At 58.4% G+C, this 25,383-nt stretch overlaps 1 protein-coding gene and 1 long non-coding RNA gene across 4 annotated transcripts; one reads left to right on the top strand and one right to left on the bottom strand.

The window, feature by feature from the left end:
- Positions 1–1,010: 1,010 nt before the first annotated feature.
- On the bottom strand, positions 1,011–17,932 carry IL2RB (interleukin 2 receptor subunit beta). 3 transcript variants are annotated; one of them, XM_070506926.1, is made up of 10 exons: positions 17,792–17,932; positions 14,565–14,685; positions 14,020–14,209; positions 13,144–13,222; positions 11,431–11,536; positions 9,893–10,041; positions 8,639–8,813; positions 7,931–8,054; positions 6,450–6,534; positions 1,011–3,614 (listed from the first exon to the last, which is right to left on the bottom strand). In XM_070506926.1, exons 2-10 carry the CDS (start codon positions 14,650–14,652, stop codon positions 2,859–2,861), a joined length of 1,752 nt encoding a protein of 583 aa, XP_070363027.1. In that variant the 5' UTR covers positions 14,653–14,685; positions 17,792–17,932; the 3' UTR covers positions 1,011–2,858. The 3 variants fall into 3 exon arrangements, with proteins under 3 accessions (XP_070363027.1, XP_070363028.1, XP_014706709.1); XM_070506927.1 differs by having other exon boundaries at positions 1,011–3,576; XM_014851223.3 differs by having other exon boundaries at positions 14,020–14,134.
- LOC123289894 (uncharacterized) lies at positions 4,557–6,803 on the top strand. The gene is made up of 3 exons (XR_011502602.1): positions 4,557–4,680; positions 5,476–5,582; positions 6,341–6,803. It is a non-coding gene; the product is annotated as an uncharacterized lncRNA (long non-coding RNA).
- Positions 17,933–25,383: the final 7,451 nt, after the last annotated feature.

Below are 25,383 nucleotides of genomic sequence, written 5' to 3'. Positions count from 1 at the left end.
CAGTTGGGTTCCCTGGGCGTGCCTGCTCATAGGTCCCTCTCAGCTTTCCAGTCTCCAGCATCTCAGCCTCAGTTTTCCCCGTCTGGAAAATCAGAATCTGGAAAAGTAAGAGTTTCTGTGTGGAAGGAACCTGAGGGATTATCTGTTCCAGAGATGTCATTGTGTGCCAGCTGTGATCCATTGGGACCTGCGTACAGAATCTAAAGCTGTACCCAAGCTCCAGAGGAAGGAGGGCCGTGATCAATTAGCAATGTCTTCCCTGCATGGATAGAATCGATTAGCAATGTCTGCCATGGGTGCAGCTTTATGAATGCCAGATATTGCCATCCATGATCTGGTCCGACTTTTCAGAGTCAAGGGCATTGAAAAAAAATCTATATCTATATCTATCTATATATATATGTGACACAGAATAAGGTAAATCTGAGTCCTATTAGTGAAAAAGATATTCCCTTTACAACTCTTTTGCTTTCTCTCAAGGAGGAAGTCCCCATTCGGTGCTGGCATGTCTTCAACAGCTTCCTAACACTTGTTGATCTCCCCTTTAAACTAAGAGACAGCAGATTTCCAGCAGGCAATGAGTTGAAACATTTTGTTTTATTGTATTTACTTTTTACAGTTACCTTTTATTTATAGTGAATATCCATTTTTCCATTTACAAAAGCAATATAAAGATTTTTCTTTAAATAAAAATATTTTTTAAAGTGAATTGGCTTAAAGAAAAATATTAAGTAAACAACAACAAAGATAGTACACACAGATCATTAAAAATATACGTAACACAAATGACCATGGCTTGAGCAATGTCACCCTCCCCGGAACTTTTCAAAGTGGAAACTGACTTGCAGAAAGGGTTCCTAGTTTGCTCCAGGATGCACAGCAAAGGTCTGGGCACGGAGCTCGGGGCTGACACTCAGGCCAGGACTGAAGAGCCTTGTGGCCCAGATCATACGGCATCGTATGGCAAGAGGCAGGAATTGAGATTACCAGGAAATAAAGCTGTTCCGTGGTAACGATTCAAGACTCAGACAAGCTCAGGAAAGTTTATTTTGGATATAAGGGAAACAGGAATGCTGAGCAAAGGGCCAGTAGCCCCCTTGGGAGCAGGACTCTGGCTGGGGAGTCCTGAGCCCTCTGCTTACATGGCTCTGCTCCTCTCTAGCCTTTCCCGGTGCCTACTCCATGTGCAACTGCTCCCAGGGACCTTCCTCCCTCCCTGAGTTCAAATGCCCAAGACTGAGAGAAATCTGATTGGCCAGCTCAGGCCCGGCCTCCTTGATTGGACAGAGCTTCTGTGTTATGCCACCTCATAGGCTGCTGGTCAGCCTATGGGTGGGCTTGCCTCAGGCACCCAATCAGCAGCAAGCAGGGCCTATAAGTGCAGCCAGGTGCTCTCAGGGCTCAGTTAGGTGGGATGGTGTCCCTGTCTTCCGGAGACTTAGTCAAGGAAGAAGGTTGTGACAGACATCACAAGTGTGATCAGTGCCAGGGACACAAGGAAAGGAAGTGGAGGGATGGTGGGGAGCACTGAGAAGGAAGCGGCCAGCTGTATGGGAGGGGAGGGCTGCCATGGGAGGGGACAAGCCTCTTTCTGGAGCAGCATGCTGGAACACAGTGGGCATGGGGCTCTGCCTCTCTGAGTCTTAACCTCACAAGGATCAAGCCCCCAGGGGTGCTCCTGCCAGGTGGATGGTGCTCCCTGTGTGAAAGCATTTGGGCACAGGGAGCCCAGGCCAGGTGGTGCCAGATAGTTCATTAATTCATCCAGGGAATAGGTGGGTGCCGAGGGCACTGTGTCAAGTTCAGTGAATGGAGCTGCTCTTCTGGAGCTGGTGTTCGGAAGAAACCTCTCCAGTGAGAGGTGGAGAGGGCTGCAGGGGGGCGGGGATCCAGGAGTGCGCTCCCTGTGGCAGCATCAGGAGGTGTGTACTTTGCAGCAGCATGCCCTATGGGTCTGTGAAGCCACTATGGAAAGATCCAGCCAGCGTCCACTCTGCTGGGGGATTTGAGTCCATACTTGGGCCACAGCGTTAAGGATGCAGTAGCCAAGCATCCGAGGTCCTGAGAGAGCCCAGGGGTGAGGGGACAGGGCCGCTTTGTCCAGCCCTTCTGTGACCCTGAGAGCTTGTCCCTCCAGCTCTGAATCTTGAAGTTGGAGCACATGAAAGGAGGCAATGTTCCCCTCCAGTGGAAGCAGAACTGACACGTGAAGGACACGAAGGTGACACTGTCACCTAGATGAGGGAGGAGAGGGACCCCAGGCACAGGGAACAGTATGTGCAAGGCTCCGGGGGCTTGAGGGAGCTCCAAGTGGCTCAGTAGGACCGTTGAGAGGGTTCCCCAAGGGAATGTCCCAACATGATGCTGGAGGGGCAAGGGCCAGGCCAAGGTGTGGTGCTGGTTTAGAACAAGGGGCAGCATAACCATATCCGTGGTTTGGAAAGAGCCCTCTGCCTGCCCTGTAGGGGGTGAGAGGGAGGCGGGGAGCCTGGGGCAGGAAGCCCAGTGAGGCAGCTGGGCGATGACCCCTGGAGAGCCACGAGAACTCTCCCTGAAGAGTAGCTGCAGGGCTGGAGAGGAGGGACGCCCCGGGTGCTCCATGACTGCTGAGGGGGCGGGGGAGTCCAGCGCCCCTCCCCCGCAGTGCCGGGCACGGGCAGTAGGACCAGGGAGCGGCAATCGAGGTTGGAAGTGAAGGGCAGAGTGTGCAGGGCTGGGCGGGGCCTTCTGGGTGGAGATGTCAGAGGCAGCCGGACACTGAGTGTCTCAGCAGTGGACAAGCCCCAAGGACACAGGGTCCTCCACTAGGCCTGGTGCCACAGTGGGCAGCCACCTGCCTCCCACCGCTGGCCGTCTGTCTACACCGAGTGAGCTGGGTCCTGATTCTGGAGCTCTTGGAGGGAGAGGTAGGCGTCCGTGTTCAGGGTCAGGCAGGAGGCGGGGGCCCTGACCTGGCCGTGCCCGGGAGGGCTGGCCCAGGGGAAGCCGGCCCCCTCCACGGGGCGGGGGGCAGGGACCTCCTCTCCTGCTTCTCCCAGCGGCTGCTCCGGGGGAGGCTGGCGATCTGCCAGGCCAGGGGCTCCTGCTGGGGGACGCCCCAGGGGCTTCGGGGCCCAGTCTCCAGCCACCTCCTCCTGCGGGGAGCGGGGCAGCTTCTCCTCACTGGCCCTGGTGCCCCCTGAGGCGGGGTTTGGGGGGCTTGGGCCACCCAGGAGACTAGGGGAGAAGAGCAGCAGATCCTCCCCGGGGGGGAAGGTGCAGTAGGCATCGTCCTCCCCCGGCAGAGGCAGCAGGGCTGGGAGGGGAGACCCTTCGGGCGCCCCGGGCCCACCCTCGTCGAGCTCCTCTGCGTAGGGGTCGTAGGTGAAGTACACCTGGCAGGCCTCGATCTCCAGTGCGTCCGGGAGGTGGAAAAAGAAGTAGCCCTGGTTGGTGAAGCAGCTGGTCAGCGAGTGGCCGCTGGTCTCGCGCGGGGGCGAGGGCGCCTTGTCCTGCTGCAGCAGGAGCAGCTGAGTGGCCTTGGCGTCCTTGTCCAGCACCTCCAGCGGGGAGATCTCGGGCGCTGGGCCGCTGGAGCTAAAGGAGGATGAGGGGAAAGGCGAGGAGAGCCACTTCTGTGGGGAGAAAGAGCCGGGAGGGTGAGCGGGATGCTTGCTCTGCCCTCCCACCCCCTCCTCCGGACTCCCCGCCACAACTCCTAGCTCCTCCTCCACCTTCAGCCATCCACGCAGGGCTGCCCCCTCCGGGAAGCCCTCCCTGACTATACCTCCACACCAACAAGCCCCCTGGCTTGGAGAACCCTCTGGGTCAGCCCAGGGGGTGTGCCTGCCTCACAGCCCCAGCACAGGCCTTGCTGGCTCACAGGAGGTGCCCAGGGGATGTGTGGGTTCAATGAGTGTCTTTACTGAGCACCTACGGTGAGCCTGGCACTGCTCTCGGTACCAGGGACACAGCAAAGGGCGGAATCCTCAGAGCGTGGTGGGGACTAGGGGGAGTGCGTGAATCAGCCAACCAACACGGAAGCAGAAAGGTCCCTCAGAGCACAGAGGCCCAGAGAGGGGGTGCACCCTGACGTCGATCACACAGCCAGCTGGCAGCAGAGCAGGGACCCAGGCTCCCCACTCACACTGCCGTGGAGACATCTCAGGTGGGGAGCTGATGGTCCCCCATTTACCTCTCCCTCCCAGCACCTTGCAGCACCCCCCTCCCGCACGCTCCCTCCACAGAGAGAGGAAAGTGCCCAGCAGAGCACTTCGCAGTTTCTGGGGTGTCCAGAGAGCCCCGGTAAGGAGCGGGGAGACCAGGGTCCAGCCCTGGCCCTGGCATTCATGAGCTGTGTGGCCGTGGGCAGGTCACTGCACCTCTCTGAGCCTCAATTCCAAAACAGCTAGCCACGTCTCTCCTGACCTCCTCCCTGTGGGCCAGTAGGCAGATGTCAAGTAAGAAAACGAAGGTGGAACCACCTGGCAACAGGTAAAATGCGGACGACACAGCAGAGTGTGGGGGCCGGCAGACTCTGGGATGCTGTGATGGGGGCCTCGGGTGGGTGCCTTGGAGGATCCCAACAGCCCTCTGTCCCGGGAGCCTCAGCACCATGCTCGGCTCCCCCTACGCTCCAGCCGATCTATTTCTGCTGAACTAGTGGACCAGCGGGAAACATGCCGGTTCTCTCTCCCCAGAGTGAGTTCCCAGGGCTGAGCGGCTGTTACACACACGCACACTCACGCACATGCAAACCACTCAACAAAACCTACCCCCTCCCCCAAACCAGGAGTTTGTGTTGCAGGAGAAAAGGCCAAAAGAGAGAGAGAGATGGCCCCGGGGCAAACCGGGAATGGCAGAGCAGGGCAGCAGCCCGGGAGAGAGGGGGTGCGGGTCAGGGGTTCCAGGCGGGTGGCAGCAGAAGGAGAGGCCAGGCCTGTGGCCAGCGCTGCTGTGCCAGGGCCTCACTGGGCCCCGCTCAGAGGGGTGTGTGGTCAGCCACTTCCTGGGCTGGGCCTCCGTCCACATGCCCCAAAGTGGGGTGGGAGGGGGGCACAATGAGAAGCTCGTCCCCGTTCACACATACTCGCACACTCACACACACACTCCCAGGTCCCCTGGATGGGGTAGTGGGCCTTGTGGCCTTGGAGCTGGGGGCCCTGGGGTAGACAGAGGGGGGAGCAGGCCTCAGCCAGATGCAGAGGAGAGGGCTGGGTCCCTCTTGGCCACCCCCAGCCCCCAGCCACATTGTGCGTCCCCAAAGCCTTCTCGGGATACCCCCCGCCACACACTGGGCCTGAGCCAGGCATCCAGACCCAGGGATGACCTCATGGGAGGATGGAGTGGTTTGCAGCTCTCCATGAAGGACCCCACTCCCACTTCAGAATGTCCTAGGCCATAGAATCAGAAGGACTTCAAGCTGGGAGAGGACTGAGGATGCATCCAGTCCAGCCTCCAACCAGCTCCAACACAGGAATCCCTTCTGACACACAGTCCGCCAAGGCCTGCTTGAATACCTCTGTTGGTGGGGAGCTCACTACCTTTACGGCTGAAGGAGGAATTTTAAGGCGATACACTCCCCTACATCAAGAGTACTGTAGGTAAGATATCCCCAGTCTTGGGACTTTTCCAGAGAATTCCAGAAGGGGCTCTGATCAGCCCTGAGAAAGAACTCCAAAGCCAGCTCATGACAGCTCTGGTCCAGGATGGCTTTCCAGCCCCTCAGCGCTCCTCCTGACCTCCCTCCGGCCCCCACCTCACCCCGCAGGTCTTGGCAGCCTGGACTAGGGGTGGGGAGGTAGTGGCAGCCCACCACGCCCCTCTCCCCCTCGAAGCTTCCTTCCTGAAGCGGGTGTGGCTGGGGGAAGGGAGACCACCAAACTTGAAGTGAAGCTCGGGGTGTTACTACCATACGGGCCCGTACTTTTAATTGAATCTGGATTTTGTGACCAGAAGTGACTAGAGGACTCGGCAGCATCTGGGACAAGATCTGGAGCCTGCCCACGGGTTTTTGCAGAGCAGGTCCATGCAGGTGCTGGCGGGGAGAACATGTGCCTGGCAAGTCCTACTCTGTCAACAGCCTGGTGACAGGAATTCTAGCCAGGGCCCCCTGAGCACTCACTGTGTGCCGGGGCCATACCCGTAGTAACACTATTCTCCTCCCCGGTTTACAGGGGAGGAAACTGAGCACAGAGAGGTTCCATGACTTGCCCAAGGTCACACAGCCAGAAAGTGGTGGAGCCGGGATTAGAAGCCAGACAGTCTGGCTCAGACAGAGATCACTGGTGCCAGAGCTGGGGAAAGGGGCCCCCCCGCAACCCCAGGCTGCTCACTTCCCGTTTTGTTTCCTCCCACACAGCGGCAAAGCTGCTATTCCTGCACCAGCTCCCCAGCCACTTGCACCACACCCACCCTCCAGCCAGCCCCCGCCAGCTGCCCGCTGCCGTCCTCCACCCCCAGGCTCCTACCTGGAAGTCTCCTCCGTGCTCTGAGCTCAGCTGCGAAAAGAACTCCGAGGGGTCTGGGATGTGGCACTTCAGGACCTTCTTCAGCCTGGACAGGGGGAGGCAGGGAGGGAAGGAGGTGAGCAGGGAAGGGGCCAAGGGGTCCTGCCGGCAGCCCCCTAGCTCTGATGGCAGGGCGCGGAGCCACCCCACAGATGTTCATTTATTCGGTCAACACTAATTGAATGCCGACTAAGGGAAGGTACTGTGCTGGGGACACAAGAATGGCTGATGGAGAAGGTCCCTGCACTCAAGGAGCTGACATTGTAATGAGGAGTCAGACTCGAACCAAGTGTGCAACATGACCATTCATTCTGCAGAGACAAAGAGCAGGTGCTGTGCAAGAGAAGGATATGAGAGTGGGAGACCTCATGAGCTAGAGGGGTTACGGATGAAGATGGCTGGAGCAGAGTGAACCAGGAGGAGGGAGGTAGGAGAGAGGCCAGATTGTGGGCCTCCCAGTCAGGGCTGCCATGGATAGTGGTTCAGGTTGAGCACTGCCCAAGGGCACCGAGTTTGGGGACAGGTGGTGAGTGGGGACTGAATTCTAGCCCATGTTCTGTTGGCCAAGCTGAGTGCCCCAGTATCTGTGTGCATCCACCTCAGGATGTACACCACAGCCTCAGGGCCCCATAAAGCTTGGCTGCCACCCACATGTCCAGGCTCAGGTCAGCCCTCTCCCCTGCTGCCTCCTGGTCTCTAGCCACACCCGCCTCCCTGCATTCTCAGTTCCTGGGATGCTCCTCCCTTCTTCCCACCCAGGGCCTTTGCACAGGCTGTTTTCTCCGCCTGGGATGTGCTCCCCATCCCCTCCACTCCACCTGGTTCACTCCTCCTTCAGATTTCAACAGAATCATGTCTTTCTCAGGGAAGCCGCCCCCAGCCACCCCTCAGACAGGATTCCACTCCACATTGTCTGCTTCCCATCCATCCATTTGCTTCCTTCACTATCCCAATGACAGCGTGTCGTTAGATACACATATGACTAATAGTATCTGCCTTCCCCCACTGGACTGCGAGCTCCCTGAGGAGGGGACCCAGGCACGGGGCTGGCCCTGTGCTCCCAGCACTCGGGGTCCCCCCGGCTCTGTGCCGGGACTCAGTAAAGAAAGGGGTGAATGAATGATCGCCCAGACCTAAACAGAACCGAGAGGACCGACACACACAGACGGCTGGCACGTGGACACACGCACCCGAGTCCTGAGAGTAATGCTGGGGACAGGGCCCCCATGGGCTCTCCCTCGCCCCTCCCCTCAGGCTGGTTCCATGGGTTCCGTCTTTGGGGGTGGGTCACAGGGACAGGCCGGGTGTGAGGCGGGAGGGCTCACGGGAGGGCAGAGGAGCACGGGTGTGCCAGAGCAGGGGGCTCAGCCGGGAACCAGACCCGCCCAGGGGTGTGCGTGGATCAGACAAGAATGTGACGGACGGGAGGGGAGCGCTCTTACCACAGCCCGATGTACCGGCAGTTGACCAGCAGGTAGACCAAGAAGATGAAGCCTAAGCTGCCGCCAGTGAGGCCCACAAGGGTGTGGCCCCACCAAGAAACGGGCAGGGTCTCCTTCTCGGGGGCTGCCCAGGGGCGAGAGGAGAAGCAGGAAGAGGGGTCAGACAGGTGCCCCCACTGACCCCATCACTCCAGCATCCGCGGCCCCCGACCTGGTGCTGAGGGACAGGCTGCCCTCTGACCCTTCACAGGGTCCCTGCTTGTCCAGCAGACACGCTATGGGCCAGGCTGACAAGGGGCATCGCATGCCTTCATCACAGCAGCCCTGCCTCAGTATCATGGTACCCATTCCACAGATGAGGAAACTGAGGCCAAGAGGTGAAAGCACCCTGCCCCAGACCGTGGCAGAAACCAGGAGTTTGAGGTTTCAGGGTGGAGCAAGTGAAAAGAGCCTTTCTGGTCTCCCCACTAACTCACAAGGCCATAGGCAAGGCCAGCCCCTCACTGAGCCCTGTTTCCATCTGTGAAATGGGCACAATTAGGCCCACCCTGCAGGGCCACATCAAGTGACACATCAAGTGACCGGTGACTGTGAATGGGCTGAGCACCGTACCCCCATCCCCGGGCCTCCCCCGCAGCCCCCCCAGAGCCACACCCCAGCCACACCGCCCTGCCCCAGATCCGTCCCCGCCCCTGCTGCCCACAGTACCTGCAGGCCTGGTCCTGAAGGCCAGGGGCTGGCTCCAGGGGCTCCAGGGGCTCCAAGCCTCGAGATTGTCCAGCTGGGGCCTCACTCGCACCTGAAGCTCATACGGGGTGTCTGGAGCCAGTGTCTCCAGGCAGATCCACTGCTGGTTCTGATGGAGGGTCAGCAGGGCGGCCTCCTGGGGCAGAAACAGGGCTGTCAGAGCAGAGGGGCCCCACCACCCGCCTCACCTCCCATGGCAGGGCTGGGCGGAGGCTGAGCAAGGCAGCACCTTCCTTTCTCCCCTCCAGCCACCCCTTCCTCTGCCCCCCATCCTATGAAACTGACCACTCAGTTGCTGGGGCCCCCAAGCCCAGAGTCATCCTAAACCCCTCTTCCCACTCATCGCGCACATCCAAAGCTATCAGCCGATCAGCTGGCTCCCCCTCCAGGTCTGAGGGCCACAGCCTCGAAGGCCTGCAGGTGGTCTCTGCGTCCACGCGGCTCTGCCACAGTCTGTGCACCACACCACCCGAAAGAGGGATTTTCCCACAGACCTCTCCCCACTCTGGATCCCTCTTGTTGCTTTTTTCCGGTTCCCCAGATGCACAAACAGCGTCTTGCCTTTGCACCAACTGCTGGAAAACCCTCCCCAGACCTTTGCAGGGCCAGCTCCTTCTTGACGCTCAGATCTCAGAGCAGTCTTCTCTGGTCACTTGAGTCTGGAGTAGCCTGTGCCAGTCCCTCTCAAATGCTCATCCCATTAATTGTCTTGATAGCACTTAATAGCCATGGTCTCCTGTTCCTGTGCTGACGGTCTGCCCCACGCCTGCCATGTGAGCGCCCCGGGAGCAGGAAGCTTGTCAGTCTCACCTTCCACTCACTCTCCGGTATGCAGCACATAGTAGGTACTCAGTAAATGTTTGCTGAGTGAGCGAGCGAGCGAATAAATGACTGGGGAAGTGAACGAGTAGGTGACAGACCCCTGTGGACGTGGACCATGCTGGATTTGAAGAGTGGAAAGATGGCTTCCCCAGGCCTCTGAAATCTCACAGAGAGGGCAGCCGCCTACCTCTTGGCTGTGTAAACCTCACCTGGTGCCAGCCTGGCAGCTGCCACCACCTGATTGTCAGGGGGCACGTGGAAGGAGGGGGAGGCAGGAGCAGGCAGTACAGTGGACCAATGGGGGCTGCTGGCTTTGCTGAGATGAAGGGCGGATGGGGCGATCAGGACAGGAAGGAGGAGTCAGGGCAGGTCAGGCCTGGCCCATGGACTCACCTCCCAGCTGTGGCCCGGGGACCTCATCCGGGCCTCGAACTCCAGGTATTTCTCAATGTAGTGGGAACACTGAGAGACGCTCCAGCTTATGTTGCATCTGTGGGTCTCCACGTGGACAACGTGGAAGGAGTCGGGGGCCATCAGGCGAACTGGAGGCAGGAGAGAGGACGGGAGAGCAAGCTTGGGGGACGCCACGTCATGATGCTGAGAGGAGAAAGCGAGGCGCGCTCCCTCCTCCACCTCCGTACCTGTCGTCCTTCCCTCCTGGTGTGGGAATATCACCTGTTCCAAGAAGCCTTCTCCGGCCACCACCCTCCGTCCCCTCACCTGTCTTATGTTTCTTCCCAGCACCTATCACACCTGACATATTAAATATCTATTTTTGGTCCTTTATTCATTTTCTGTGCCCCCACCGGCCTGGGCGCCTGCTGAAGGTGGGGACTTTGCTCTCTGATGCCTCCCTGGGGCCTGGGACGTCATCTGGCACGTCCAGACGCTTGATTAACTATCTGGGGAAGGAAGGGAGCAAGGCCGCCTTTCTCTGCACTCAGAATCTGTCTGAGTTTTGCAGGCATCTTCTCATTCGTTTAACTTCATTTCACTTAATCCCATTAATCTTGTTTTGTGATTCTCAAGTTAAACTGATCTCAGTTTTTATAATTCTGAGGCTCATAGAGCTACACACGCCATGATAAGCGAATGTTTGCCAAGCACGCGGGAAGCAGTTTCTGCGTCTTGGATCACAGACTCCTTCCAGCAACCATGAGCAGCAGGTAACTGATTACCCCCTCTGTACAGATGGGGAAACTGAGGCGCAGCCATGTGAAATGATCTGCCAGTCTGATCACACTTGGTTAAGGCAGCGCTGCGTCCAGAACCCTGCCTGGATCTCACCCTCCACCCCAGCTCTTCCCTAGAGGTGGCCTGGAAGGTCTAGGAGGAAGCGGGCAAGGGATGGGGTTGGACTGGGCACTCAGTCATTCAACAAACCTTCCCAGAGCACTGCCCAGATCAGGCCTGGTGCTGGGGACTCAGAGTAGAGACATAGGGATGACAGAGATTCTGCCCTCAGGGAGCTCACAGCCCAGTGAGGGAGACAGTCCCATAATCAAGCAGTGGCGACTCAAGAAATAAACACCCTGAAAGGAGGCTCAAAGGTTTGGGAGAGTCTGGGAAGGCCTCCTGGAGGAGGTGACTCTTCACTGAGCCTTGAAGGGTGAGTAGGGAATTTTCTAGATGGGAAGAGCCTTCCAGGTGGTGAGACCAGCATGTGCAAGGGCTCAGAGGTATGGCGGGCAAGTTGAGTTTGGAGGGCCGGCTTTGGTTATGGCATGAATATAGGCCACAGGAGAGGAGTGCCAAAGAGGGAAGCCAGAGCCAATGCTGAGGGGCCTTGAATGGCAGGGTGTGGAACCAGGACCTCACCCTGCAGGCTGTGGGCAGTGAGAGGTCAGATGCGGGTGTAGAGAGAGACTGGAGCAGGGAGGACCCCAGAGGGGACGCCAAGAAGGGAGGGGCCCCCTGGAGTCGGCACTCACGGTTCTCGAAGGGCTTAAAGTCCTGGGTCAGCACCGTGCTCCTATTCTCCCCCTCATAGCACCTCACGCTCAGGGTGACGGTGTCCGCGGAGGTCAGCTTCTGAGCCTGCAGGGGAAGGAGGGCCGGGTCACAACTGCCAGCAGCTGGGGTGGGGGAGCGGGAGGCCGGCGGGATGAGGACGGGGGGGACAGGAGGGGAGACCCAGCCTGCAACAAAGGTGGGCCCCTCCACATGCCCCACCATCTCAGGCGGGGTCGGCAAACTTTTGTAAAGGATCAGAGAGCAAAGATTTTGGCTTTGCGGGCCATCTGGTCTGTGAAGACAGCCCTAGACATCACAGAGAGAATGGGCGTGGCTGCACGCCACTAAAACTTTATTTACCTAACAGACAGCAGGCTGGGTTTGGCCCGTGAGCCGTAGCAGTTTGCCAACCCCTGATCTAAAGTGAAGTGAGCGGCCTTGGGAGGGAGGGAGCTCCCTGTCACCAGAGGTGTGCAAACAGGGTGAGCCCCCACAAGGCTCAGGTCTGGAACTGTCCCCGTGTAACAGCTTTGAGTGTGAAAGACTCTCCTCGCCATCTCTCCCCACCTCCACGCCCTGACTTTTCTGGAAGAAAACGTCCAAGTGTGGAGCACCTTCTGTGGGCGGGCAGCACTCAGGGGCCTTAGCCACCACTCTGCTGATTGCACAGCGGGCTGTCCCCATCCTGCAGGCAAGAAACCGAGGTCTGGGCTCATTCAGGCACTTGCCCACAGTCACGCCTCTGGTCAGCAGGGGAGGCCGGAGTCGAGCCTGGGCTGCTGCACCCACGGCCCCATAGAGACCGCGCCTGGCCAGTCGCACCTGACGGCAGGCTGCGAGCGAGCAGCTTGTGGCAGCCTCCACCCTGTGCAGGGGCAGCCCTGCAGCGCTGCGGGAGGAAGGTCTGGTGGAGGCCCTGTTAGGATCTGTGCTCCGGGGCCCAGGCTGGTGTTCTGGGGTCCAGGACCCCCGGGCGCAGACCCTCTGACCTGCCACAGGGCAGGCTCTGAGCAAACCTTGAACCTGACCATCAGAGTTCCCGAAGCTGGGAACCACTCCTCCCTCTCCACCCCAAGGACCCTGCCCCAGCCTTCTTCCAGTTGCTATAGGGGCCAGATTTTCCCAGATAATAATAGTATTATCATTATTATTATTACTCTTATTGTTGTGGTTGTAAAGATGCCACTAACATCTTCTGTTGTGCACTTACTCTGTGCTGGGCACTCTGCCAGGCATTTGACATATACTATCTCATTTAATGCTCTCCATACCCTATGAGACAGGCACTATGACTATTCTCACCCTACAGTTGAGAAGACTGAAGCACAGAGAGGCTTAGGGACTTGCCTAAGGTCACACAGCTAGGAAATGGTGGGGCCAGGATCAGAGCTCATGGGGATAGACACACAGTCTGGCCATGCCTTGGTCAGCTACACTGTATGAGTCCGTCTCCACATTTTCCTGCCTTTCAAGAACACGTATAACCTGATGATGGTTGGAAAATGTGATCTGGGCATCCCTGGTGCCCACCACTGCCAGACAGGGTTTGATGGACAATAATGTGAGGCATACCCACACAGACATGGCCATGTGCCCTTCGAGAGGCAGCCTAGGGCAACGGTGAAAGGCTGCGCTGGGGGTTGACGGACCCACCCTCCCCCAGGCATCTCCCTTAGGCTTTGGCTCCTCACCTTTGGGGCTCCGAGGATCAGGTTACAGGCCCAGGTTGCTGACCTCACTGGGAGCAGCTCACAGGATTTTTCCCACGTCCTTTCGAGACAAACGAACCTTCTTAGAAGAAAAGGAGGGACCCCCCCCCCTCCCCGCCGCAGAGCTGGCCCTCGGGATGGTCCCCCACGCAGCAAGGCTGGTCTCCACCTGCCCACCTGCTCTGTGTCCCCTCACCTTTTCCTGCCTCCTTGTCAGAGTAATCTTCTAGAAACAGACCAGGTCAGGACCTGCAGCCCTCCCCCGCTGCAGCCCTCCAGAGTCTTCCCATGGGGCCTGATGGGGCCTTCGGAGCCCCATGGAATCACCACCCCCCGGGACCAGGGCCAAAAGCCAATGCTACCTATGCTGCTGCCACGAGGATGCCTGGATCATGGCAACCCCTTCACTGACTCCTTCCCAGCCCCCAGGCATCCCAACCACGCCCCAGTCCCGTGTCACCACAGCTGCCTTAGGAGTCTCTCAAAATCCCAGCTTCCTCGAAAAGCTTGGGGAGTCCTCTCTCTTCCCCTCTGGCCTCTAAAGTCGAGTCCAGCCTCTGCCTAGCAGGTGTGCAGCCCAATGGTCCCAAACCACCTTGCCCAGCTTGTCTCCAGCCCCTCCGCTGCCATCTGGACGTCCGAACCCCACTCCCACCCTGCTTCCAGGAGTCTGAATATCTGACTCCCAAATTGTTCCAGACCCATGCGATTCCAAGATCTGGGGGTCCTATTGCTCCGAGATTCTCCAAGGGCAGGGTTCTTGGAGTCGGAGAGTCAGGACTCCAAGGGTCTAAAAGCCAGGGACAAGACCCCACCGTCCTGAGACCCTGCAGCCCCGCCCGCCAACCCCGTGCTCACCGTTTATCCGACTTGGCGTGGATGTGGCAGGATGCAGCCTGCAGTCCGTCATCCCGGCTCCAGACGCAGGAGATGTTGGCTTTCGAGTTGTAGAAGCATGTGAGTTTGGAGGTGTCTGCCGGTGGGACGGGGCATGAGTGGCTGGCTGCAGGGCGCCCCCAGCCCTCACCCCTGCTCCTGGCACCCTCACCTACCAGATGGGGAGGTGGGCAACAGTTATGGTGGGCAGAGAAGGGGCGGGCGGACCCATTTCAGAGAGGATAAACTGAGCCCCAGAGCCCGTGAGGGCCCATAGGCAGGCCGGGGCAGGGCAGGGACACAAGCCAGTGTCCTCCTGTGGTTTGGAGAGGCACATGGGTGCAGTGAGGGCAGGACCGAGGGCCAAGGGGGAAGGTGGATGTCTCTCTCTCCCTGCCTCCTGCCCCTGCTGATGGATCTTCTGCCAAGAAGCAGAGGTCCAGAAAGGGGTCTAGAAAGGGGTTCTAGAAGGGTGTTGGCCTCTTCCCCTAGGGAAAGCACAGCTGTCCAGAGGCCAGGGTCCTCACCGTTCACCACTGTGGATGCCTGAGGGATGGCCAGGGGCAGGAGGAGGACAAGGAGGGACAGACACCAGGACAGAGCAGGAGCCGCCATCACATCCACGGGTGGGAGCTGGAGAAGGGAGCCCTGGAGGGACGCAAAGGGAGAGAGAGCGCAGGTGAACATCCACCCCTGTCCCTCTCCTCTCAGGGTGTGCTGGTCTGCTGTCCGCCATACAAGAGTCCAGTCTCAGGGCCTTTGCACCTGCTGGTCCCTCTGCCCCCCACACACTCATTTCCTTTCTTCAGAGATTCACGGACCCATGCGTCGTCAGAGCCAAAAGGGCTCTCTGAGTGAGCCCGAACTCTTGTTCAAAAGTTGGGGAAACAGGTCCAGAAGAAAGAGGAAAGATGTGCTTAAGTTCACATAGGGAGGCCAGCACGGAGGAGCTAGAATGAGAGCCCAGCTCCCTTCTGCCCCACCGCCCCTTAACCACACCGAACCAATGGTCAAGAGGTTCCCATAGGCCAGGCTCTGTGTTAAACTCTAAACACAGCAATAAGAGCGTCTACTGCACATACTCATTATCCCCACTTTCAGATGAGGAAACTGAAGCAGAGAGAGATGAAGCAAATTACCCAAGGTCACACAGCTGACAAGAGGCAGATGTGGAATCTGAGCCAGGGCAGACTGCCTGGGGCCCAGGCAGGGGCCCTCCCTCCTGTAGCTTCTCCGACTGCATCTTCCCACCCACCGAGCCCACTCACACCATCGATAAACAGGTGCTGACAGCCCCACGACAGTACTCACAGTGCGTGTGAGCGCGCACGCCATGCCGAGCGCCACACCGTGCCGAGTGCTCTACATGCCCTGGCTCGGCTGACACGCCCCGCAGCTCGGGGGTGGGACGTGTGTATTATCCCCTCACTCAGATGAGGACCGGCAGGATCCAGTCATTAACCTGCCTAGGGTCACCGTGCAGGAAAGGCAGAGAGAGATTCCATCCCCAGGCTCCACCCCAAGCCCTGTTCTCTCATGTTGTCCGCCCTGCGCAGACCCTGCCCCAGGCACTGGTCCCAGAGGGAAGGCCCACAGCCTCCCTGCCCTGGGGAGTCAGGGCCCAGCAGGCCACAGGCCAACTGGCGGGCGTATGGCCTGGGTGTGGGAGGGAGCCCAGAGAGGTACCCGTGGGCTCCTCCTTGATCAGCCCACTGTGCCCACAAGAGGGTGAGCTCCTCGGGGCGGGGCTGGGACCCCCCCCAACAGCACAGGGCACAGGGTTGGGACCCCAAAGGGTGCAGAGCCCAGCAAAGGGGCCCCCAGCAAGCCCCCCCACCATGCCCCTTATTTGATTCTGGGGCACGGGCACTGTCGATCCCCTGGGGGGGGGTTGTCTGGGGCCAGGCACCAGCCAGCAAGGTGACCCCATGCCCAGGACCAGACCTGGCACAGGGCCTCAGGGTGAGAGGAGGCGGATGGGGGCAAAGGCCTGCCAGATCGCAGGACAGTCAGGGCCAAACCACAGCCCCTGTCTGTGAAGCAGCACTGTCTGAAATGAGCCCCAGCGCCCATGGCAGAGAGGGCGCAGCAGTGGACCAGGAGAGCGACTGCATGGGCCAAGGCGAGGAGGGAGCCCGAGGGGTGGGGCTGGGGGGCTCCTAGCCTGAGCCTGCACCTTTCTGCAAAGGAGGAAACAGTCTCGGGGAGGTTAAAGCCCCAGAGCAAGGAAGAAGCCCAGCCTTAGGGAGGGCCAGTGGGACCCGAGTCCCAGGCACCCTCCATCCTGGGTTCTCACGCACACCCATGCACCCTGCCCCTCACGACTGCAACACCGTTCGTACTCACTGACTCATCAGATCCCCACCACAACCCTGGGAGGTGGGCGTCACCATCCCCATGTGACAGATGCCAAGACTGAAGCTCAGAGCTGCCTGAGGGGCTGGACTCAAGCCCAGATCACCTGATTTCAAGTTAAAAGAAGAAGATGAAGATAATGCTGGCACTGATGATGTTGATGCTGATGGTGACGGTGCTGATGGTAAAGCTGGTGGTGACTAATACTCAGTCTCCCTCTGTGTCCGGCACTGTCATTAGCACTTCACAGATGCGACCTCATTTAATCCTCTCGGCGCCCCTATGAGTAGGTCCTAATATGACTCCTTTTCTCAGATAAGGAGACTGAGGCACGTGTAAGCCTCCTGCCCAGGCTAGAGGGGCAGAGCTGGGGTTTAAACCCAGTCCGGTGCAGTCTGAGGCCCCCTGCCGGGGCTGACATGGGGGTCCACGGCGGTACGTGGGGGATGGGGAGGACATGAAGCAGGAGCTCAGTAGCCGGAGACGCGTCCCACCTGACCTCTGAACTGGACGGGCCTGCTCCCCACCCCCCGACCTCTGGCCACCCCTCCGTATGCACACACAGGGCTTCCTCCGGCTGTTTAACCCGGGGGCATCTCTCCAGCTGGGTGTGGGATCCTGGCGCGGGAGAACGAAGGGGACCCTTGGGCATGGCTCTGTCCCCATTCCCACAGTGCTCCAGACACAGTGAACAGGGGGAGACCTCGGCCCCCAGGAGAAGAGAGAGAGCACGCTCCCCAGGGAGCCCCAGGGATGGAGCCCCATCCCTTCCAACAGTGACCTGCCCAGTCACACAGGCAGGTGAGTGACAAATCCGGACCTGAACCCAGGGGTCTGGCCTCTGGCCCAAGGCTCCCAGAGACTGCCAGCACACCCTACTTCATAGCCAAGTCTCCTTCCTCAGCCCACAAGCCTCCTAGGAGCACCTGACACGGGGGTGCCTCCCCGCTGTGGGCCCACATCCCAGTGCCCTCTCTGGGCACCTAGTCCATCTGAGGCTCAGCTGGCCTTCTCCCACCCAGTCCTCTCCCCTCCTTACCCTCTGCCTCTTGGTTGGGGGGCCCAGCACAGGGTCCGGGAAACACCTCATCCCAGAGCAGCCCCCAGCCTCCCTAGGGTGGGCTGGGAGGGAGGGCAGCCTAGGACCCGGTACCAGCTTCTTCTCAAGCCAGAAGCCCTGAGAGCAGGGCCTGCCTCCTCCTTGGGGGTCTCAGAGAAGGCTGGGGGGAGGGCTGGGAGATGGAAGTTCAGGCAGAAGCTCCTGGGGGATCTGAGTCAGAGCTGAAAGTTGTCCCCAGGACCTTCACTTCCAGGTCCCTGGCTGGTGGCAGGGGCCAGGAGGGAAGCCCGGGGACCCGGGAACGAGCAGGGGCAGGGTGAGGGCAAGGCGGGGCATCACCTGGCTGAGACATGGGGCTGCGGCGTGCTCTCTCCGGTTCTGTCGGCTGCTGGGACCTCAGCCATCTCCCCAGGGCCCTGCCCCGGCACTGGCGGCCCAGGTAGCAGCCGGCTGATGGGGCCAGCAAAGACTAAACCCCAGGGCCAGCCCACTTCCTGTGCAGAGGATGGAGGGGGCAAGGCCTGGGGTGGGGAGGCGGGGGAGGTCTGGCTGGTGAGAAAGTCTGAAACTCCTGAGCACCCAGAGACCAGATAAAGATCTCCCTCCTCCCCGGGGTGGGGGGAGTGGAGGGGGGCACCGTGGGCGCCTTGGCAGCGCGTGCGCGCGCACTCTCAGATAGAGCCTTGCTGCACCAGGGAGCGCGAGGCGGTGCAGCCCCTTCTTTCCCTCCCCCACCACGCCCACCCCTCTAGCACAGGCCCCCTCCAGCCTCTGACCCCCTCATCCAATCACACACACACCCACTAACACGCCGGCCTCACAAACAGGTCCCTCGGGCATCCCCCAGCGCGGCTCGCTCATCCCACCCATCTCCCTGAGACCTCCCTTTTTGCCCAGCCTTCTAGGAAGCCCCTCACCCAGTTTAACATTCAGTCACTTTTCGGGGCTTTGCAAACAATTCGATGGCCCCTTATTGAACGTTCTAGAACCTTCTTCTTCCTCTCAAGTCATGGTTCCTAATCCTTTTTTCCCCTTTTGTGGGGGGTAGGGGGATGTCAGCTCAGGGCTTTTTTTCTTTTATGATGAGATTATGGACCCTTCTAGAAAGGTGCGCGTCCATTTACGCGTAGTGTCACAGGTCCGGGGACCCTGTGAGGGTCCCTCCAGGGTCCAGAAGCAGCAGCTCCACTTTCTCCCTTTCTCCCAATTCTAGTAGTCATGCTTCAGGGGGCATTTTTTGTAAGCTGCTGTCTCTTTCAAAAAAGGGGAATAGAGCGAGCTGGGGGATGGCAGGGGGGGCAGGCAGCTCTGCAGAACCTCCAGTGTGCGCAGAAGTGAGAAAGCAGAATCGAGAACCCTGAAAAGAGAACGTGGCCCCACTGCCTCCTGAGTGGGAGGCGGGAGAGGAGAGCGAGACTGGACCCGAGGCCGCTTGGAAGCCAGTGGCCCTGCCTCCCTGTGCCTGACACGCACACCCATAAAATGAGGGGTGACAGTTCCTGCTGGATACGCCAGGAGGAACAATGGGCAGGAGCGCACACAGCGTGTCTCCCTGAGACCACGCACAGTAGGCTCACCATGAGCCCCTGCTCCCCCTGCCCTAGAGCCGGGCTCTCTGGATGCAGGAGACGGTCATAAACGCAACCATCACAAGGATGAGAATAACAGCCAAGATTTATTAAACCTAGAATATTTCTGGAAGTTTCTCCAGAAACCAGAACGCTGGATCTCTTGGGGAGGAAAGCCAGATGAGGAAGGATGTTTTGCACCGTAGTCCCTTTTGCACTGCACGAACGTATTTCCTGCCCCAAATAAATGAATTCAGTTAAAACTTTCAAAAACACATAGAAAGAAAACATACAGCCCCAGGCGAAGTCAGAAGTCTTGGACCAGCTTGCAATGGCTTTGCCCAGAGGGAGGGCAGAGCCTGCCCCACCTGAGGGGCCGGGGGCTCTTCCTCCTCCTCTCTCCTTCCTTCTTCACTCCACAAACACTTACTGAGCACCAAGATGTCCTCATGGCCAGGCCGGGCGCCGAGGACCCTGAGGGGACCGACACCAGCCGTGCCTTAGGAGCAGCACACGGGCCCAGGCAGGACAGGAGAGGAGGCGGAGGTGGCTCTAAGGGGGGGGGCGGGGGGACCGAAAATGGGGAAGGGGCAGCCCCCACAGTCAGAATCCCCTACCTGAGGGCCCAGGGCTCTGCTTTTGTCGAGGGCCCCAGGCCAGGGTGCCTCGGGTGGAGAGGCGGGGGTGGGCTACACTAAACAGGGAGAACGTTGATCATGTGCAGTCCTCGCATCCTCTGCCTGAGACCTCACAGCCGCGGGAGCTTGTCGGAGGCGGTGCATGCTAGGGTGCAAGAGAGCATAGGAATATGTCCCCGTAGCCCCTCATGCACCTTCCTCCTGGGAATCATCCAGACCCCACATCCCAGCCTCCGTTGCAGGTGGGCAGGCCGTGAACTGAGTCTGGCCAATGGGATGTGGGTGGCAGTGATTTATTCCACTTCCAGGACTAAAAACCTCACCTCTGATCCTCCTCTGTGTCTCTCCCTCCTGCCCTCCCTCCCTTCCTCTGCCCCCAAGAATCCACTGGAGGAAAGTGAAGGCCTGGGGGTGGGGAGCCACCTGCAGGACAGGCCCCACTCTCCACTCCCCAGACAACCCGTCCTGGACTGTAACGGGAGCAAGAGACTAACCTGCATTGCGTGGGCCTCTGAGACACGTAGGTTCTCGTCTCAGCAGCTAGGGGGCTTCGCCCTGACTGATGCCCACGTGCCTGAGCTGGGCGTGAAAGCGAGGCGAGGGTGTGAGCGAGCGTGCCGGAGGGGCCCCAAAGCCGGGGGTGACAGGTGTGCAGAGAAGTGCACGTGGTTTTTTCAGCCCCTACCCAGTCCCGGCTGTCATCGTCTCCCCCCAGCCAGGGCCACAGTGGCCCCCTTACTGACCTCCTTGCTTCCATTCCTAACCCCTTCCACTCTATTTCTCCACTCAGCAGCCAGAACATCTTTCCCAAACCCCAATCAGGTCATTTCATTGTGCCACCCGCCTCTTTAAAACCTTCCATAGCTCCCAGTGCTACTCTACGTGAGCAAGCCCTGCCGTCATCTCTGAACGTCCCTCCAGCTCAGGCACGGCTGCTGTTCAGCAAACAGCCAAGCTCTCCATGCCCCCGAGCTCCATACATGCTGCCCTGCCTGGACCACTCTCCCTGCCCCTCCAGAGCTAGCTCCTGCCTTCCCACTTCACAGGCAAGAAAACCGAGGCTCACAGGTTATCCATCCAGAATGTGGCAGGGCCAGGATGGGAACCTGGGTCTGGCTGATGGAGAACATCAGATTCCCTCTGAGGGAGCCTAAAGAATCTTCCAGAAGGTTCTCTGATGGCAGGGGCCTGACAGAGCCCACTCAGGCCTGCCTAGACCTTTGTCTCAAGAGTTCTGGGTGTTGCACCAGCCTCCTCCCCTCCCAGCGCCCAAACTACCAAGCAGCTTAAACTCTTGTTCCCGGAACTGCCTCTCCTGTGCCCCCCACACCCCACCAACCCTCCCCTCTGCGTCCTCACTGTGTCCCCTTGTGACCAACTTCCCTGCACCCTCAGCTTTCGTGGACGCAGCTCCTGCAGCTCAACCACCACCGAACCTGGCCTCTGGCCCCTCTTTCATAGGAGCCATGGGGCAAGTGCATATTGGGGCCTTCCGGCTTCCACATCCCTCCCTGACCATGACTTTTCCACTTGCCCATCATATGGCTGTCTCTTTCTGGGGTCAAGCCAGGCTGCCAGACCTCCCTGCCCCTCTCTGCCCTGGCATCCACCAAACACCCCCTCCCCTCCCCGCTCCCTTCCTCTGCACTCCAGCCCCGGGGGTACTTTGGGGGCCTGCTGCAGCCTCCAGTCCTGCACCGTCTTCTCCCCGGGCAGCCTCTGTGTGGCTCCACGTCAGTGCCCAGGCCCACACTGGGACCTTGTCATCACTCTGACTCATGCCAGCCAAGAACCCTCAAACTTCCACCACCCCCGTCCACTCTACAATAGTGTCCCAGGAAGGATTAAGTCCAGCTGTGTGTGTCCAAAGAGACCAGAAGAAGGTAGCAGTGGCCCAAAGCAAGAGAGGAGCATATTTCTGTCTCACACAGAAGAGTGCAGAGGCAGGCATTCCAGGGCCGGTGGCGGGCTCTATGATGATGTCAGGATCCTGACCTAAATCTGTCTCACTGCTGGAGCATCTTCAATATCTTTCTCCTACCTCATGGACCAAGAGAGCTGTTTGAGCTCCATCCATCACATCTGCTTTCCTATAGCTGGAAAGTGAAGAAAGGAGCAAAGAAGGGCATCCCTCTGCCTGTTAAAGACCTTTCCCCAAAGTTGCCCTTGACGCTTCTAACTTACATCGCATTGGCTATAACTGAGTCATGTGACCAACTTAGCTGCAAAGGAGGCTGGGAAATGTGCCTAGCTATAAACAGAGGGTCCTTAGGCAGGGGAGAACAGGTGCGGAGGGAGCATTAATGGCTTCTGTGGTCACTCTCCTCTGCCGTCATGAAGCCCTCCAGTATCTCCCAGGCCACCTGGCAGCCCTCTGTCCCTTCCTCAGCCTGGATGGCATAGTTGCTCATCTGGCTGACACTCTCTCTCCACTTTGGCCACCCCTCTCCCAGGGCCTGTGACCTGCCTTCTTGCAAATCAGTGGGGAGCTGAGTCCTCAGCTGGAGAAAATCCTAGCACCACCACACCCGGCTTCACTAGCGACCAGATAGGGGTCCTGGTCCCTGGTCTGGGGGGCGCCGGCATGCATGATTTTGCCTCCAACCCTCAGCCTGGTCCCCCTCGCCCATCAGGTGGAGAGCACAAGGTGAGAGGAAAGCTCAGAGTGAGGGGAGCAGGACAAGGAGGAGGAAACAGTCTGGTGGCTGACGGCCCTGGCGGCTCTCCTCCCAGCCAATCCCTCTGCCGACATCCACTCTTCATTGGGACGCTCCACCCAGCAGTCCCCAAGCTGGAACGTGGCCATCCTCTGTGGCTCGTCTTCCTGACACTCCACTTCCAAGCCACCACCCTCACCATCTCCACTTTGCCACACAGTCGCCTCCTCGCCAGCCTCCCGGGCTCCAGACCTGAATACCCTTGTTCTGTGTTCCTCTGTGAGCAGCTGGTTCGTCGGCCGCTCCAACACCAGCACCCAGAGCAACTCGTATCTCGTGGAACCATGCCGTTCACGTAGGAAGCCATTCCCTGTTCCGGTTCCTTACCAGGACTCCTCCAGGGGAGCCACTCGCCCCCTTCACCTGGTCCTGAGGGGGTTTCCAGGACAGTGGACTTTCAGTGCTAAAACCGGGACAAAGTTGGTCACCCCATTCCCACCCCACTACACTAGGAGTTCCCTGAGAACAGGACCGTGTGCGATTTATCCAGACAGCTCCAGAGTATAGAAAACCACCTTACCTACAGAAGGTGTCAAGATGAGAGGAAGGAAGGATAAAAGGAAAAGAGAAAGAATCAAATGTTCCAGATCTCTAATACCACAAAGACTCCAGAAAATCACATTAAAAACAACACTGGGAAGAATGAATTTGAAGTTTCCAAAGGTTCGCCACCAAAAGCAGTCTTAGAGGGTGGGCCACTTTGCTGATGGGCGCTCAAAGTGGTGCCACCCCTCTGGGACGCAATTTGACGACAACATCTATCAATGTCTCTGACACACAACCCAGCAATGCAGCCTCTCAAAGTCCTTGTGTAGAGAGACACGTGTCCATGTAGGAAATGTGTGTGCCAACTAATCCATGCAGTAATGAGACTGGAGGCAGCCTAAGTGTGCATCCACAGAGGGCCGCCCGTGATAAATGAGGGACATCGTACGGGGGAGGACAGTGCAGCTGGGCCAACAAAGAAAGAGGCAGCTCTCTGTTCCTGACATGGAGCAATGCCCAAGATGTAAGATTGAGCGAGCAAAAGCCAAGTTCAGGACAAAATGTGCAGTGTGCCACCACTCGTGTGGAAGTAAAGGGATAAATGTGAGTGTGTGTGTGAGGGTGAGCCTGTCTATCTGTGAGTGTGTGCATGTGTGTATGTATGCACGTGTGTGCAAGTGAGTGTGCATTGTGTGCGAGCGCGTCTGCAGGCTGCATGCGCGTGCACGGAGGAGCTCTGAAGGCTCCCCAGAGACCGGTAGCCACGATTTCCTGCTGGGAGGAGAGCTGCGAGGCCCGGGAGGCAAAGGAGGGAGAGGAACTTTCCCGAATAACCTTTGGTACTATTTGAATTTTGTTTCATGGGAACATAATACCTACTTAAGAAAATAAGTAAAATTAGAAAGAAAAGAAAAAGAATGTGGGACCCCTTGTGGGAGATGGAGCTCCCCTCAGGGCTCCCCCAGACCCCAGCCTTCCTGCTCCCCTGATCGTTTCTAACCTCTTCCCAGGAACCTGAAACTGTCCTTGTGTCCCGGGCCTGTGGGACCACCTCTCTGGGCAGACAGGGAGGGCAGCATCTTGTCCACAGGGCACCGACTCCTGGCCCCCCTCCTGACTGCCCAGCTGGGGGCGTGTTCTGGGGAGGCCGGGAAAGCTCCAAAGACCCTTGGACAGCACCTGCGGTGCCTTCCCCCTTTCCCGTGGGAAACAGGTAGAAAGAATCTTTTCACTTTTTCTTAATCTTAAGCAGGTTTCAGCAAGATCTGTGATCTTTCTCAGAAGATAGTCTAGGTGTTGCACCGAGGAAAGAGGACGTGTGATGTTTGCAAACTGTCTGTGAGAAGTTCCTCTCTATCTAGAAGTTATGCTTGCTTGCTTTTTTTTCTTAGTGTTTTTATTAGGGAATCGGAAAACATCTAAACGTCCCTCTGTGGAGGCTGTCCCTGGCTGTCCCCTCGGCCTGCAGTGCTTCCTCAGTGGAAAGTAGTAAATGGTGTGTCAAATCCACTGCCGCTCCGGAATGATGCCCCCAGTCAAGCCTGGCTCCAGGACCAGGGATGCTGGACCCCCAGAGAACAGGGGACCCTGAACTCCGCTGAGCAATGGAGATGCCGTCTTCAAGCAGCGGACAGGGGCACAGTCGACCAGATTTGGGTACCACCTGGCCCTGCATCAGACAGAGAGACTGTAAAATCTTCCGCTGGTCCCTGACTCTTGGCATCCTGATGTGTTGGTCTCATCGCCACCTCGAGAATCTAAACAAGGTGGGGCCCAGAGAAGAGAGACGAACGTATTTTGGCAGATCCCAAAACAGGTGCCGGTGAGGAGGCAGAAAGGACCATGGGTCTCCTCTCCAGAATTAAAGGGCCAAACATCCTGAGAAACGGGAGTTTGGGGCAAGTGCAAAGCCTCAGAAGGTGTCGGGCCAGTGACAGGATTCCTGGAGAGGGGCCCCTTTGAGTGGCCCTCAGGGAAGTAAGGTGGGGACCTGTCATTCTTCCAGGCCACCTGCATCTGCAGCCCAAAACTTCCCCGACCTGGGCACTCACACAGGTGCTCCACCAGGTTTAAAACAGGACTGTCTTGCATCATTTCTATGTATACAGGTTTGTGGACATACTCCACGGGCCACCCGAATGGCACTGTAAAGACATCACGGACCAAGTGGCGTTTCTGGACAATCAGCAATTAACTAAAACGCATGCTGCTCTCTTGGCCTCCCAACATCGAAGCCTGTCAAGTGAGGGAGGAGGCCTGGTCTCTCACCCTCGTGGTAAGTTTGGGCAGGAGTCCCAGACAAGGATGCCCACGGGCCAGGCAGGAACGAAGCGTGAGACGGGATGGTGGGCGGGGACCATGACAAACTGGAGGCTCCATCTACGGGAGAGACGGTAGACGGGAATGTTGACTCAATACTGCCAATAAATTCTGAATTTTCAAGAAAAGTAGAAAATGGAGATTTTTTTTAAAATGTGAATTTTCTCATTTAAAATATTGGTCATTAGTTCTAACTTAGACAC

The sequence above is a fragment of the Equus asinus genome, chromosome 4, assembly GCF_041296235.1.
Source record: "Equus asinus isolate D_3611 breed Donkey chromosome 4, EquAss-T2T_v2, whole genome shotgun sequence".
NCBI classification, from domain to species: Eukaryota; Metazoa; Chordata; class Mammalia; order Perissodactyla; family Equidae; genus Equus; species Equus asinus.
This window is presented reverse-complemented; position numbering and strand designations above follow the sequence as displayed.

What these genes read in the sequence shown, in the direction of transcription:
- IL2RB (XM_070506926.1), bottom strand. Translation starts at nt 14,652, where the DNA reads ATGGCGGCTCCTGCTCTGTCCTGGTGTCTGTCCCTCCTTGTCCTCCTC. An exon ending in GGCATCCACAGTGGTGAACG is followed by an intron (nt 14,210 to 14,564) that starts GTGAGGACCCTG and finishes CCCATCTGGTAG; the next exon opens with GTGAGGGTGCCAGGAGCAGG. An exon ending in CTTCAGGACCAGGCCTGCAG is followed by an intron (nt 8,055 to 8,638) that starts GTACTGTGGGCA and finishes GCCCCTGGGCAG; the next exon opens with CCCCCGAGAAGGAGACCCTG.